We start from the raw sequence: 13,297 nt of genomic DNA on the forward strand, positions 1-13,297 counted from the left end.
TGAGGTGCTCGTCTTCTGGCTTTTACTGAAATTATTCTTTAAAAAACCTGTCCTTCCCTTGTAACTTCTGAATGAGGGAACAGACATCAGAGTTCTCATGAAACAAACAAACATTCTGCATCTGTATCTGTTCAGCAAATGGGACCTCAACAGTGGCTGAAATAAAATTTCATTTAGAATATTAAAAGTTTTGTTCTAATAGAAAAGCCCCAATTTTGATGAAATTATATTCCCTGAAGAAAAGCAAAACCCAAACCTATCATTCAAGGGTTTGACCCAAAGTCTGTTTGCTTTTCAAGAGGGAGAAGAGTAGTGGAGAGAAAGCAAGTGTGGGTTTGGGAGAAAAGAAGTCCTACCAATAAATGGGGCAATGAAAGCAGAAGGAAGAAAGTACAAATTCCCAGGCATTCCAGACATATCTGGTATCCTTTACATCCTGTGCTCTGTGCTTCAGTTGTACATATTTCAGTGTTCCACCGCAGAGGCAGCTGCATTTCAGTTGTGAATTATTATACAAAGAGTTTTGTATAGTTGTCACAGGATCTTTTGAGGTGAAAAGGAGCTGACCACGGCAAAGAAAGTGAAATAGAACATGCAATCTATTAACTATGCTGGAAACCACTTATGCCACAGAGAAATGGGTGCCAGGAAGCAAAAACTTCCAGGAGAAATTAGCAATAAAGGAAAGAAAAAGGTAAAGACAAGTCCCTGGTAGCTGGGGGAAGAGAACAGGCTCATTACCACATCTGAGCTGTTGAAAAACAGCCTCTGGTTTTCTGTAGCTCTTCATCTGTTTTTCTGTTCATTTTTGTCCTTCTCTTTAACCTTGCTGGGTAAAACACATCTCCAAGGACAAATAAAAATGATTTTCTTACCAGTGCTGCTGACTGTGCAACCTGTCAGAAAACTGACTAAACTTGAAGCTCCTTCAGTCAGTCACTTTAAAATATAGTCAGCATTGTGTTTATAAAGAAAGGAAGAAGGATCAAAAAGAAATACATGAATTTAACACCAGGGTTATTTTGATGCATATTAAGGCATTCCAACAGGCTCTGGGAGAAAACAGCAAAAGTGGTGATGAGTAGTGTGACAAAGGGAAGTGTTGCAGAATACTAGGCTTGGCTCTTGTGTTATGGTGAAGATGCTTAATTTGTCTCCATTAAATAGGTATTTATTGAAGGATCCTTAGATCCAAAAAGATGGCTTGGGATCCAGAAAACAACACTTAGAACGCAGACCAAGGAAATGTTCATTAATTTTACTAGGGACACACTTAACCTGCCTAAAGAAAAATGTCTGGATCTTAACATCTGAGAGGCTGAGATCTGCAGTGGGTGCTTTTGTGGTTACTTAGAGCCACCTTCCCTGGAAGCATTTCCCCTTTCTACCTGCACCACAGGTGGATGGAGAACCATAATTCATTTTAGGAAACTTCTCTGCCTCAGCTGCTTCTCTGCTCCTCAGAGGTGTGCTCAGGGAGTCAGACTTACAGTCCAAATGGACTGAAGGGATTCACGGATCGGCAGGTCCACCTACTGTCTCTGCCAAACACTGCTTTCAAACTGTGGACAAGGCAGAGGTAACTGTTCAAAACCAGCCTCAACTTGCGCAGGGTCACAACAAGAAAGGTGAAATTACCATTTCTCCGTTATTCATTGCCTGCACATTTACTGTGCACCAGGCCCATGCAGTTCATCCTTTCTATATATTCTAATGAGCATCAGATTTTGGCTTATGAGCAGATTGCATAGGGGCTTAAAATGAGAAGTTGTGTGTGGCTCTCTTGGCTCTGTGTGCATGGGGGGTGTCTGCGTTATAAAGTAGCTGGTTCAAATCCCTGGACAAGAATAAAAGGAGAAGACATGGAGAGAATTAGCTATAGGAACAAGGTGAACTCTAGAGCAAAAGATGTAATTTTTCAATCAAGCTTTTAATGAAAAGATCATAAAATAACAGTTTCTCATCACTGTACATTAAGACTGCAAATTTCTGAATGCTGAGATCATATTATAATTTCTGTATTTTTTTATATGACACTTGAGTTGAAGCCACAAACTATGTGTGGCTCTGACCTGAATTCAAGCTCTTGAAGGAAATGAACAGAACATTGCAGCAGGAATGTCGGCCTTTCCCTTGCCCTTCCCTCCTTTCCCCTCCACCAGGAAACATCCAGGGCTCCTCGACTGACTGATAGTTAAGGCTTAAAATTAAAATAAAAGAAAGAGAGATGCAACATCCCTTTTTCAGTTGAAGTATTCAAATAAAATGGGGAAAAAATATCCAGCCAGCCAGAACAAGATCCTCTCCTCATAGAAAAGTTATCCCCAGCCAGCCAAACTCCTGTGAAAGTTAGAGAACAGTTGTGCAAGGTGCTTCGACTGATAACTTGTGAGTGAGAATGTTTAAAACCATCCCATCCTCAGGGAAAACAAGCACTAGGAATTGTGTCCCCCAACTGCCAACAAATGTAGCGTGTTCTGGTGTAGACCTTCCCTACTGCATTGCACAGGGCTGCTCTGTTCAAAAACACTGATCCATTGATCCCCATGTGTTCAACACTGAGCTTCAAAATACTTAGTAAAATTGGAGAAGGAAGGAAAGAAGAGGATGGTGATAGGAGACAACTGAACAAAAGATGCATTTCTAGCTCTAAACTCGTATTTCAGTGTCTCTGAGTCCAGTTAAAACAAGGAAAGCAAAATAAACAGTAATTCTGTTGTGACACAGGGATTAACTAGGGCTGAAAGAAAGAATCCTTCCTGATCAGGAGGTCCAGTTTACAGCCTTACAGCAGAGCTGGAACTGCCTCACAAGGGATTCCAGATCTTCTTTTACAAGGAAAGCAGCAGATTTAGCAAGTTTAATGGGAAATCATCAAAAGTGAGATTTCCTACTCTGAAAAATGCAAAGTAAGAGGAATGGAAAGAGGCTGAGGATCAGCTACTGCTTGCCTGCTTGTCCCCTGCGCTAAAATCAGGACAATAAAGTACCATTGAGACTTAAAACAGTGCAGCAAGCTACTTTCAGCCGTTGAAAGTAATCACCAAATTTTCAAGAACATGGTCAATTCTGGACTGCAGGGGTAAGCTCATGGAAAAAAGGGGTTTTACAAGAAATGGAGAGACTCTGCTGATGTGGAGCGAATTATTAAGTTTAAACAAAAACTAAGAAAAAAAATGCTAGAAGTCTATTGAATTATTCCAGAATTACAGCTCAGAGTTCCTTTAGATTTTAAACTCTTGTTTATAAACAAATGTTTATTCAAACATGCCATCTCAGTGATGAGCATTTATGCTATTTGGGGAAAGCAAGATACTTGCTATGTAGAGCTTCTCAAACCCATTTAAAAACGTAGGAAGGTTTTGTCTTTTTGTTTTCTATTTGCTTTTCCCTTAACTCCAGCACAGCTGATTGGAAAGGTTTCTGAATTTGGCAAATATCCATAAATGAACAAACATCCTTTCTTTATGCTAATTTTTAAGGCTGTAGGAGGTCCCTAGCTGCTATTTCCACCAATACTGCTGGAATAAGAGGCTTTGTGAAGTACAGCTTGACCCTGGGACTCTAAGCACGTCACACTGCAAGGAATCTGATGCTTCAGTATAGCTTGCAAGGCCCATCAGAAGATGGCACAGAGGTTGTTGGGTTTGGCACAAAACTTCCTCTAGGTATCTATCTTAGGCATCAGCTCCCCAGTTCTGAGATCCTTATTGCTACCACAGTAAACAGTAAGTGAGGGATGGGGGGGAGAGTAAAGGAGCTATGTCCTGTCAGGCAGGACAAGAGGCTGGTCTCAGTCACAAGCTGCAATCAGAAGCACACAGCTGTTCCCCTGATGACTTTTACCTTCTCTGGGTTTTGCCAGCACTCACCTCAGAACTGGTTTTGTGTCACTGAGTGCACTGGATGTTTCCCTGGTCAAGACCCACACTCCTGCTTTTCAGAACTGAAGCGACACGGTAAAATACTGCTAACCCAGACTTTGAACCTGCACTGCTTGAAAACAATGCTTTCCACACACACGAGAGAGAGGAAATAAAAACAAAAAACCAAAACAGGAATCTTAAGAGAGTGACACTGTAAATCGAAACATTTAAATACAGCAAAACATAAATTCCTCTTCTATGCAAAGCTACAAAAGTCCAGTCTTTGTATTGTCTTCACAGGTTATGGTTTATGGCTATGCTGAGAGTCTCTGAGATTCTTTTTTTTTTTTTTTTCCTTTTTTTTTAATATATTTTTTCCTTTTTTTTTTTTTTTTTGAAATCCTGTAGAGAAGACCCTGCGGACACATCTTTGTGTTTGCAACTTTCTGAATTACATTGCAAAACTGTGCATACAGAATCTGAGAAATAAATACATTCATTACTGCACATACATATTGATACAAAAACAACACTGTCAAATAGTGTTTGCACCATCTTTGTTAGATATTAAGACCAGGCAAAATTAATATTTCATTTTCCATCAGCCCCCCCTCAAATCTTTGAGGTGGCTTTGGTGTAGAAGGTAAAAGCTACAACGGGTCAAGACTAGTAATGGGGAGCTTTACTTTTAATCCTTTTTTTTTTTGGCTTCAGCAGTATTTTAGCAAACCACCTTCACTGGTCATCTTTAAACTGTCCTAACATGCAAATCAAGCTTAGGTTCCCACCTAGAATGCCTTAGGAGTTTTGGTTGGGCTCTTTGGGCGTGACTGTGAAGTCTGGAGTGAATCAATCCAGCTGTTAAATTAAGAGGTGGCTCAGATGGTCCCAACAGTACAGCTTGGGCCCCAGCACAGCTCTGAACAGGAGGAGGCAGGTAGGGGCTGTGCTCTTGCCCTCACACCAGACCATTAAAGCTACCCAAGTCAGCGCAGGGAGAGCAGCCACCTCTGCCACAGCCCTGCCCAGAGAGGCCCTTCCGAGTTGTGCGTAGCGTACTCTTCCGTGTCAGCAGCCACAAAGCTTCACAGAAGCTGCATGTCAATAGCTCTTTGGTGTCTTCTGTGAACTTTGTGGCTCCTGCTAATTCCCCCACATGCACAGAGCTGGGCTTTTGGGGCTTTTTTTGCCAGGAATTTGGTTTTGGGGGTTTTTCAGTAAAGGACTGGAAAGCAGCTCAGCCCAGCTCCCCATGGCTAACAGTAAGGAGATGTGCTGGGTACAGCAGCTCCCACCATCTTCTGACAACATCCTTCTCTAGCTCTAGAGCATCTTGCGTCTCTCTTTGCCCCCTTGATACCCTCAGACTCCTCTGAGGAAGAGGTAGGCTGGAATGCTACCACAATAGTGCCTGGGTCTCATTCCCAGCAACATCTCTTACGTGTTGAAGACAAAGAAAATAGTATCTACGTGCCATATTTGCCATTGCCCTCCCTCTCCCTGCCCTGCCGAGCAGCGCTGGAATGCAGGCTGGGACACAGGTCTCCCTCCCAAGCTGGGGAGCGCTGCGTAGCCTTCACAGGCAAACCAATGGAAAAAGCAAAGATTAATTTTGACTGGCCCCTAGATCTGTTGAGGTCTGAAACTGTAAAAGTTTATGTAAACAATGAGATAAATATATTAGTACTTTTCTGAGCCAAGTGAGGTTCCATACTCATTCAAATGTGCTTTGGTTTAAAAAATAGTTTTGTGAATTTGGGTATGAGCTTCTTTATTCTTTTATACAACTTTTGCTATTTTATCTTTTTTCCTGTTATTCCGAAAACATTCTGGAACTAAGTGACTAAAGCATATACTTAAGCTGCCTGGCCTCTTCTTTTTTTTTTTTTTTTTTTTTTTTGAATTTTTGTTTTTTTGTTTGTTTTTAAATTGTTTAATTCCTCTTGAGGCTCTTTGTGTATTAAAAAAAAAATAAAATTAAAAATAAAAAAACAAAAACCAAAAAATGCAGCTCCCTCCCCCCCCACCCTAAAACTCTTAAAATCTTAAATATGAAACTAGTGTTTTGCTTTCTCATTAAAATACAGAAAAATGTTTGATACAATACTATGTCGTACAAATGCAGTTGAGTGTTTAGGCCCCAAGCAGGCCTGAAACAGTCCCTGAAGCTTTGAGTATTATTCATTATTCATTATTACTGTCACAATTTGGAAAATGTTGTTTATACTCAATCTATGGAACACAACTTTACACAGCTACTTGAAAACAAAAGAACAAAAATCTCCTTTTGTACAATACTCTTGCTGTACACAGACTTTATGTCGTATGGTTTAAGTGCTGGGGAGGGGATCAAGTTAAAAAAGAAAGATGCTCTGAAAAATGGTTTTAAAAAATAGCATTGGGTCCTGAAACTTCAACATGATTCTCAAAGGCTTAAGAAACAAACGACGAGGGGGCCTGGGAGGGGAGAGGCTACATCACCCACACACATGCTTGTAGAAATGGAGTTAAGAGAGGGGGAGCAGGTTATTTGCCTGCTGAGGAGCTCACTGCTTCCTCATGCCTTGGGCTGCTCCATGGCTTGGCTCAGTGGGTCATAGCTTGAGCTGCTGTCCCAGGGCTGGCTTCTGCAGACACCCTCCTGCCGCCCCCATCACTGCTGGGCGAACTGCAGGGCCACAGGGGAACGGGGGGGACCAGCGTCCCAAACCCACAAGGGAGCTGCAGCCTGAGCCAGGGTGGGATTCAGCTCAGCTTTAGGGTGGTTGGAGGGAAGGTAAAGGCAGGGTGAAAGTGCCTAGGAACTAATGTTGCACTGCTGTCCCTCAGCCCTGCTGAGACTTGCTCTGAGAAAAAGGTAGATGGCAGGGCCCTCCCTGTCCTCCCCAAAGGCTGTTTGGGGGACGTTCTCAGGGGGGTTTGGCAAGGAATCAAGGAAAAAAGAATTCAATATATATTCAAAATGTGGAAGTGCTAAAGACACTAAAATCACACCTAACCCCCCAGAAGAAAACAGCGCATCTCAGCACAGTCAGGAAAAAACACAAATCCATGCTTCCTTCTTGCGGGGTCCAGAGCAGGCAGACAATGGCACTGGGAGCAGCACCCTGGAGCATGGCAGGAGAGGGGCCAGCGTGTTCCCTGTAACATAACACCAGGCCAAGGCTCGGCCTTTGGGATCTCTATTGCTTGGAGCCTGGGTTCCAGTTTCCTCAGTTCATTCAATTGACCCAAAAACTTCTTACGGACTAGTCTAACAAACAAACAAAAAAACAAACAAAAAAAACCCCAATAGAAAATGAAGCTTATAGTCCTTTTTTTTAGTCAAACATGATCACTTTTTTTTTTTTTCTTTTTTTGGTCAAAACTTCAAAAAAATTGGTTTTGTTTCTTTTCTGAAAAAGACAAAGCGTGAGGTCTGGAGAACCTTCCGCAGAGACTGAACTGGTTTGAGTGGGGGAAAAACCCAAACAGAACAAACAACTGAGAAAACACAACTGTAAACCTGACTCAATTCAGAAGGGGTGATTCTACTGGCTGTGAATTTTTACCACCACAGTCACGGGAGGCTTGAAATAAGCCATAGCTTTCCACAAGGTCACGCCAACAAAGTCAAGGGGGCCAAAAATTGGTGGGCTAAGTTCTCTGTCTTCTCTCCTAAACCAATAGCAGCTGTTGGCTGTGATGTCTTATGCAGATGTTGTAAGAACATTTTGTTACTTTTTCTTTTCATTTTTCTTTTTTTTTATCCTTTTTTTTTTTCTTTTTTTCTTTTTTTTTTTTTTTTTTGTGTGCGTGTGTTAAATTGTCTAAAAGGGAGGATATGAAACACTTTGGTTTGCTTTTTCCTCCTCTCCCCCACCTTATTGCACTCTGGATTCTAGTAAATTATAGGCTGCTATGCCCTCACCCTCTGTCCTGCCAGGTGTTTACAGACTGACCCAGATGTGCTGGGGGAGTGGAAGATGAGGGGGACATTTTCCCCTCCCCATGGGATCCAGATTCAATAAACAAAGCTGGAAAGGGCCCAAAAACCTCAGAGAAGTTTTCTTCTTTTATCTAAAAGTGACTACAACCAGCCAAGAGACTGCGAATGAGCCAGTCCAAGCAGCCAGCACAGCCTCTGGCTCAACCTATGTTTTTTGCTTTGTCTTTGGCCAAGCTTTGCTTTAACATTTCTCTAGCTGACTTTTGATGGAAGGACGGGGTGGTAAAAATCCCTTAACTTTAATTTAGCTTCTACTTTTATACATTTAATTACTTACAATAAAAGAAAAAAAAAAAGCCTAATCTTTCACTAACCATCTTATTGTTCTCATGAAGTCAAGAGGTAGCAAAGGTAACAAGCCTGTCCGCACAGACTCGCTCTTTAGTGAGGGAGGAAAGCTAAAAACATACACACACACACAAAATAAAATAAAAAATAATAAAAAAGTACCTAAGGAACTTGTAGCAAGTCCAGCCTACATCAAACCCCCTCCCCACCCACCCCCCAGAATTAACCTCAGACCTTCCAGTTCAAACATTCACATAAACGTTACAATGGTTTTTCCTTTAATAAAACAAGTACCTCTAAGCAAAGAATATTCATACGAAACTACTAGAAAAGTAAAGACGACCCCCTGCTCACTGAAAGAAATTCCCAGGGCATCCAGGCCCTGTTCAGTCATGGGTAAGGCAGAAGAGGTTTGCGTGTTTTGTGGGAAGGAGGTGGCGTGTGGTTACGTGTGCCGAGGATAAAGATCAAAACCAGAAGAGGAAGGCACGGTGAGGGAGGCATCGCTCAAGGTGGTGCACTCCCTGCCATTGCCAGGCCAGGGGAAGGGTGGTGGGTTCCACCACTGCTATGGCTTTCCCCCCAGTGTCTAAAGGGGCTGCCAACTCTGTGAGATGGTCCACAGACACAGCTTCTGCACTTGTGAATGCAAGGCTGTGTTGTTTCACAGCTATTGAGGCCACTGGAAAGGTGTATTTTACTGTCTTTTTGATGGCAAGAAATGCCCCTAATGAGTTTGGGTTTAAGAGAGGAGGCAAGTAGGGTGACAGTAACAGGAAGGAAAGAGGCAGGGAGTGGGGAGCCAGCAGAAGGTTCCCCATGGTCCCCCTCCTACCTGCTCCAGATAATCAGTGTGACAATGAAGTCAATGTGTGCAAAAAGAAGTGGCGTTTCTTGCCAGATCACCAGGATTTGGAGGGAGAGTTGGACTAAATGCATCAGCTTGGCTGTGGACCTTTCTTTTTTTTTAAAAAAAGGGAAAAAAGGAACTTTTTTTTTTTAAATGTTAAAGCTACATTTGTTTAGGCCTCCCATGACTGAACAGAGTGTGGGGACTTGCCCCCTTGTTTGTTTTTTTTCTTTTTGTTTTGTTTTAAGCAGCAAGTCTACAGAAAGGTAAATCACTGCGGATGGGCTCGAAGCTCATTCTGGAGTCTTTGGCTTATGTGGGAGAGGTATGCATTCGCAGGTGGCTGATCAGATTGCGCTGCTGGGTGAATTTCCCACCACACAGTTGACATTCGTAAGGTTTTTCTCCTGAGTGGACACGCATATGCTCTGTCAGTCGGTACTGCCGGGTAAAGCGCATCCCGCATTCCTCGCAAGCAAAGGGCTTGAGCCCTAAGTGGCTGCGCATGTGCCGTGTCATGGTGCCCCGCTGCGTGAACATCTTGCCGCAGATGTTGCAGGGGAAGGGCCGTGTCAGCCAGTGAGTCTTCTCATGCTGCCGCAGCGTGGCTGGATCCTTGTAGCTCTTCTCACACACTGAACACTTGAAGGGTCGGGATTCCGCGGCGTAGGATTGGTTGGGGTTGGACAAATCCTCGGCTTCATCCTTGCCGCCGTATGTGCCTTCCTCCTTGATGTAAAGGTCTTCCTCGGTGTGCGTCTCCACATGGGCGTTGAGTTGCTCAGAGCTCGGGAAGCCTTTGCCACAGGGGATACAGACATACAGGTTGTCACCATAGGCCACTGGCTCAAACCCCTCCTGCCGGTAGACGTAGTTGGCACTAGTATGCCCGCCGCTCTCGCTCTCGCTCTGGCCACTGTCGTCACTGTTCTCCTTGCCATTTTCCACCTCCTCCTTACACGGGTAGGGTAGGTCTGCGCCGTAGGCCCCGGCCAGACTCCTCTCCACAGACTTGGACAAGGGCCCCAGCAGGATACCATTGGGCAGCCCTTCGCCCTCGTCCCTGTCTTTGCCCCCCTCCTTTCGGTCGAAGGCATTGTCTTTCTTGATCCACTCCTTCTTGCGGGACGAATGCCGGAGGCCCTTGCGCTGGCTGCTCTCCGTCAGTGAGTGGTGGCACTCTTCGCTCAGATCCATCTCCATGGGGTCGCTGCTGTCCGCCATGCTGTGAGGGGCTCCGACTCCAGACTCGTCGAACGATGAGGCACTGTTGGCTGCAGGGGCTGAGGCAGATTGGGGAGAGCCATGCTGGCTTTCGCTGTGCTGCGTGTCATCATGGGAGGCTGCAACAGGGAGCGACGGGCTTTTTTTGGACAGGTCGAGGCCTAGCTCCTGGTCCCCAGTGCTCCCATTCGCACTGCCGCTCCCACCACCGTTCTTACTGGCTCCCCTGCTTAAGGAGTGACAGTTCTCTTGGTTGGAGCTACTGATGAAGACCTCGTCATCGGAGAGCTTTCCCTTTGACAGCTCTTTTGAGTGCGAGCCCTTCAACCCCTCATTTGACCCTGAATAGCGAGCTTGGATGACCGAAGCAGTGGAAAGTCTCTGACTCCTGGCAGATCTCCCGACACCAAGGCCACCGGCCTTGCCAGCAAAGGACTTGCCGTTCCGCTTCAGCTTCTTTCTGCAGAGAGCTGCCAGGTCGTGCAGTTGGAGGTAGCTTGCTGCGGTGAGGAGAGCATTAAAGTTCTGTTCACCGGGCTGGTCAGTCGTTAAGAGCTTACCAGTATAAATAAAGTCCAAGACTTGCCGGAACACGGTGGGGTTCACCATGTCCGTGTCTAAGTTAATCAGGTTGTCATGCAGGACAAGGGATTTGAAATACATGCTGCTGGCTGCCAGGATGTTCTTATGGGCACGAAACAGGGCATTTTCTACCACAATGATCACATCACAGAGGAAACCTTTGGCTCGTTGCTGGTTCAGCTGCAATAGCAGTTGTTTGGCATGATTTGGCAGTTCCATCTCCACCTTCTCTTCCTTTCCCCTTCACCTTACCACCTGCAAAACAGGAGGATGAGAGGGTGTGAACCTACTGTTTCCACTCTAACAAGTCTACATTTAATAGACTGGCTTAACGCAGTTAGGCTTGACACTGACTGAGGAGCTCTGGGTATGTTCAGCCCTGCAAGCTGTGATCCTGCTTGGAGTACAGGGAGAATTATTTCTCACATTAAGCTTTGATTCAAGGCTTTCAAAAATCAGATTTGTAAATACCTCTTTACAAAAGCAGCCGTCATTGGCTGGAATTACTATTCAAAAGATACCAGCAGGACCACAATAGTTAGGTACAAGGGAAAGCTGTTTCTCTCTCTTGACACAAATCTGAAGGGAGGATGAAGAGCAAGAAAAAGAGGAAAAAAAAAGCAGCATCTACTTCACTTCCATTTGCATATCTGAGCATGTAAAATAATTCGCATAAGCTGCAGCTTCCCTGCTTTAACGTGTAGTTTGATTCTTGGCTCTTACATGTTGAAATCCTGCAACACCCAGCTGCTCCAGAGCTGAGAAAGTGACATGTTGCAACTAAATCCATTGAAGATGGAATTAATCACACCGAGGTGTGAATGGGGAATCTCCTTAAGAGTATGAAAGGCTGTCTTAAAAACCACCCCCCTGGCAATATCCATATCCCAAATCCATAGACGTGAAGGGCTAGAATCAACCCTGAACTGGCTGCAGTTCAGGATGCTGAGCTAGCTAAATGCCACCAAATGCCTTCAACAATCTGAAACTGATTTCTTAAGTTAATTCTGCCCTGCCTTTAGGTTTGAAGGAATTTTGTTCAAACTGATAAGAGTCAAGTAACTAACACAAGTCACAGTCTCTCTACCCTGAAGTGCTGGGAAGAGGGGAAAACTGTGGTTACCTCTGTGTAGTTCATGTATTTCACAAACAGTATTCACAATGTCCTTTAGATACTTATATTGATTTTCTCAGTAGCATGGACTGTAGGAAATACCTAGTTTGAGGCATAGCAGAACTCACTGCAATTGCATGTGTGGTAGATACTACAGCACATAAAAACCAGAATTTAAATCTGGGGCTGCATCCAGGAATCCAGCATAAAATTTTATTTTTGGTTTGGTTTGATTTTGTTTGAAAGAGCCACCTACTACTTGTAATGGGCATTTATCTGTTCAGGGTGGTTTCTAATAGTCTCTGGAGTTCAAGTATAGGAATTAAATACCGAACATACAACAGCCACATTTAGCCTTCCACCTCCCTCTTTCCCTAGTTTATCATGTTATCGAAACAGATTTCTCTTACTGAAGAAGGAGCAGGCCATAAGTGCATAGAAATGAAGAGCTTAAATTTTCTCTTAAAAATCATAATCAGTTAATGTCTTTATTGCTTGTGAGTCCCATTTCCCCATTCTGTCCCATCACATTCCAAATGATGAAGCATTAGACTTCCCTCTGTGTCAAGTATGTACACAAGAAAAATAAGGAGCGATACTATCAGTATTAAACATAATCTCAGACCTGATTCTTACTAACTGGTGATAAATAGGAAGATTTAATTTGGCAGAAAGGTGGTAAATTTACATCATCCATTTCTGCACAACAAAAAGATTTTGCTTTCTGAAAAAAGCTACTGAAAGGTAAAGGAATGCAGTTTTTCCTCCAGCGTTGCTCCCTGACTAGCCTGATACTTCTTCCAGCAGATCAGATCTGCCAAGCACGTGCCTCCCTTCCTCCACAGGACACATTCCTTCACTTTGTTACCTGGTCAGGCTGGTACTTGGTTATACATTTTGTAGAATTTGGTAGCCCCTGTTCAGTGCACCAGCACCTAGTTCAGCATCCACACAGATCTCAGTGGCTCATTGCCTTGACCCGCAGCTGAAATGGCTGCTCTGCTTTTGTGTTCTGTATTGTTTCAGCAATGGATGGCAACCCAAGAAGACGGTGTATTCACCACTGTGCCTTCATGCACATTAATGTTCCCAGAGATGGCTGGCTTTAGAAAGGGTAGCAGCCAACAGGAGGAACTGCATGCTTGCCATCATGCTGCCAGCTATTTCTTCTTCATTTGTAGTGTTTCTGTCATAGAAACTCATCCTGCAGCATCCCAAAAACATGATAGACAGGGATTACCACCAGTGAACAGTGTCGAGCACTTTAAAACCAAGTTTTGCTGTAATGAGTTACATCAGAGTTGCAGCATGCAGGCAATGTGTCTGGTTCTAGTGGCTTGCTTCCAGAATTGCTGATTAAGAGGAAGGAGCAACAGCACAGAGGC

At 44.0% G+C, this 13,297-nt stretch overlaps 1 protein-coding gene and 1 long non-coding RNA gene across 2 annotated transcripts in view; one reads left to right on the forward strand and one right to left on the reverse strand.

Moving 5' to 3' along the window:
• The window catches only part of LOC136021037 (uncharacterized), a 143,900-nt gene that overhangs the window by 88,888 nt on the left and 41,715 nt on the right, over positions 1 to 13,297 (forward strand). The window lies entirely within an intron of this gene.
• The window catches only part of HIC2 (HIC ZBTB transcriptional repressor 2), a 43,277-nt gene continuing 38,383 nt past the window's right edge, over positions 8,404 to 13,297 (reverse strand). The window contains exon 3 of the mRNA XM_065692803.1: positions 8,404 to 11,053. Coding sequence (XP_065548875.1) covers positions 9,305 to 11,017 — 1,713 coding nt within the window. The 5' untranslated portion in view covers positions 11,018 to 11,053 and the 3' untranslated portion in view covers positions 8,404 to 9,304. The remainder of the gene's footprint in view (positions 11,054 to 13,297) is intronic.

Source organism: Lathamus discolor, chromosome 12 (assembly GCF_037157495.1).
Source record: "Lathamus discolor isolate bLatDis1 chromosome 12, bLatDis1.hap1, whole genome shotgun sequence".
Classification (NCBI taxonomy): domain Eukaryota; kingdom Metazoa; phylum Chordata; class Aves; order Psittaciformes; family Psittacidae; genus Lathamus; species Lathamus discolor.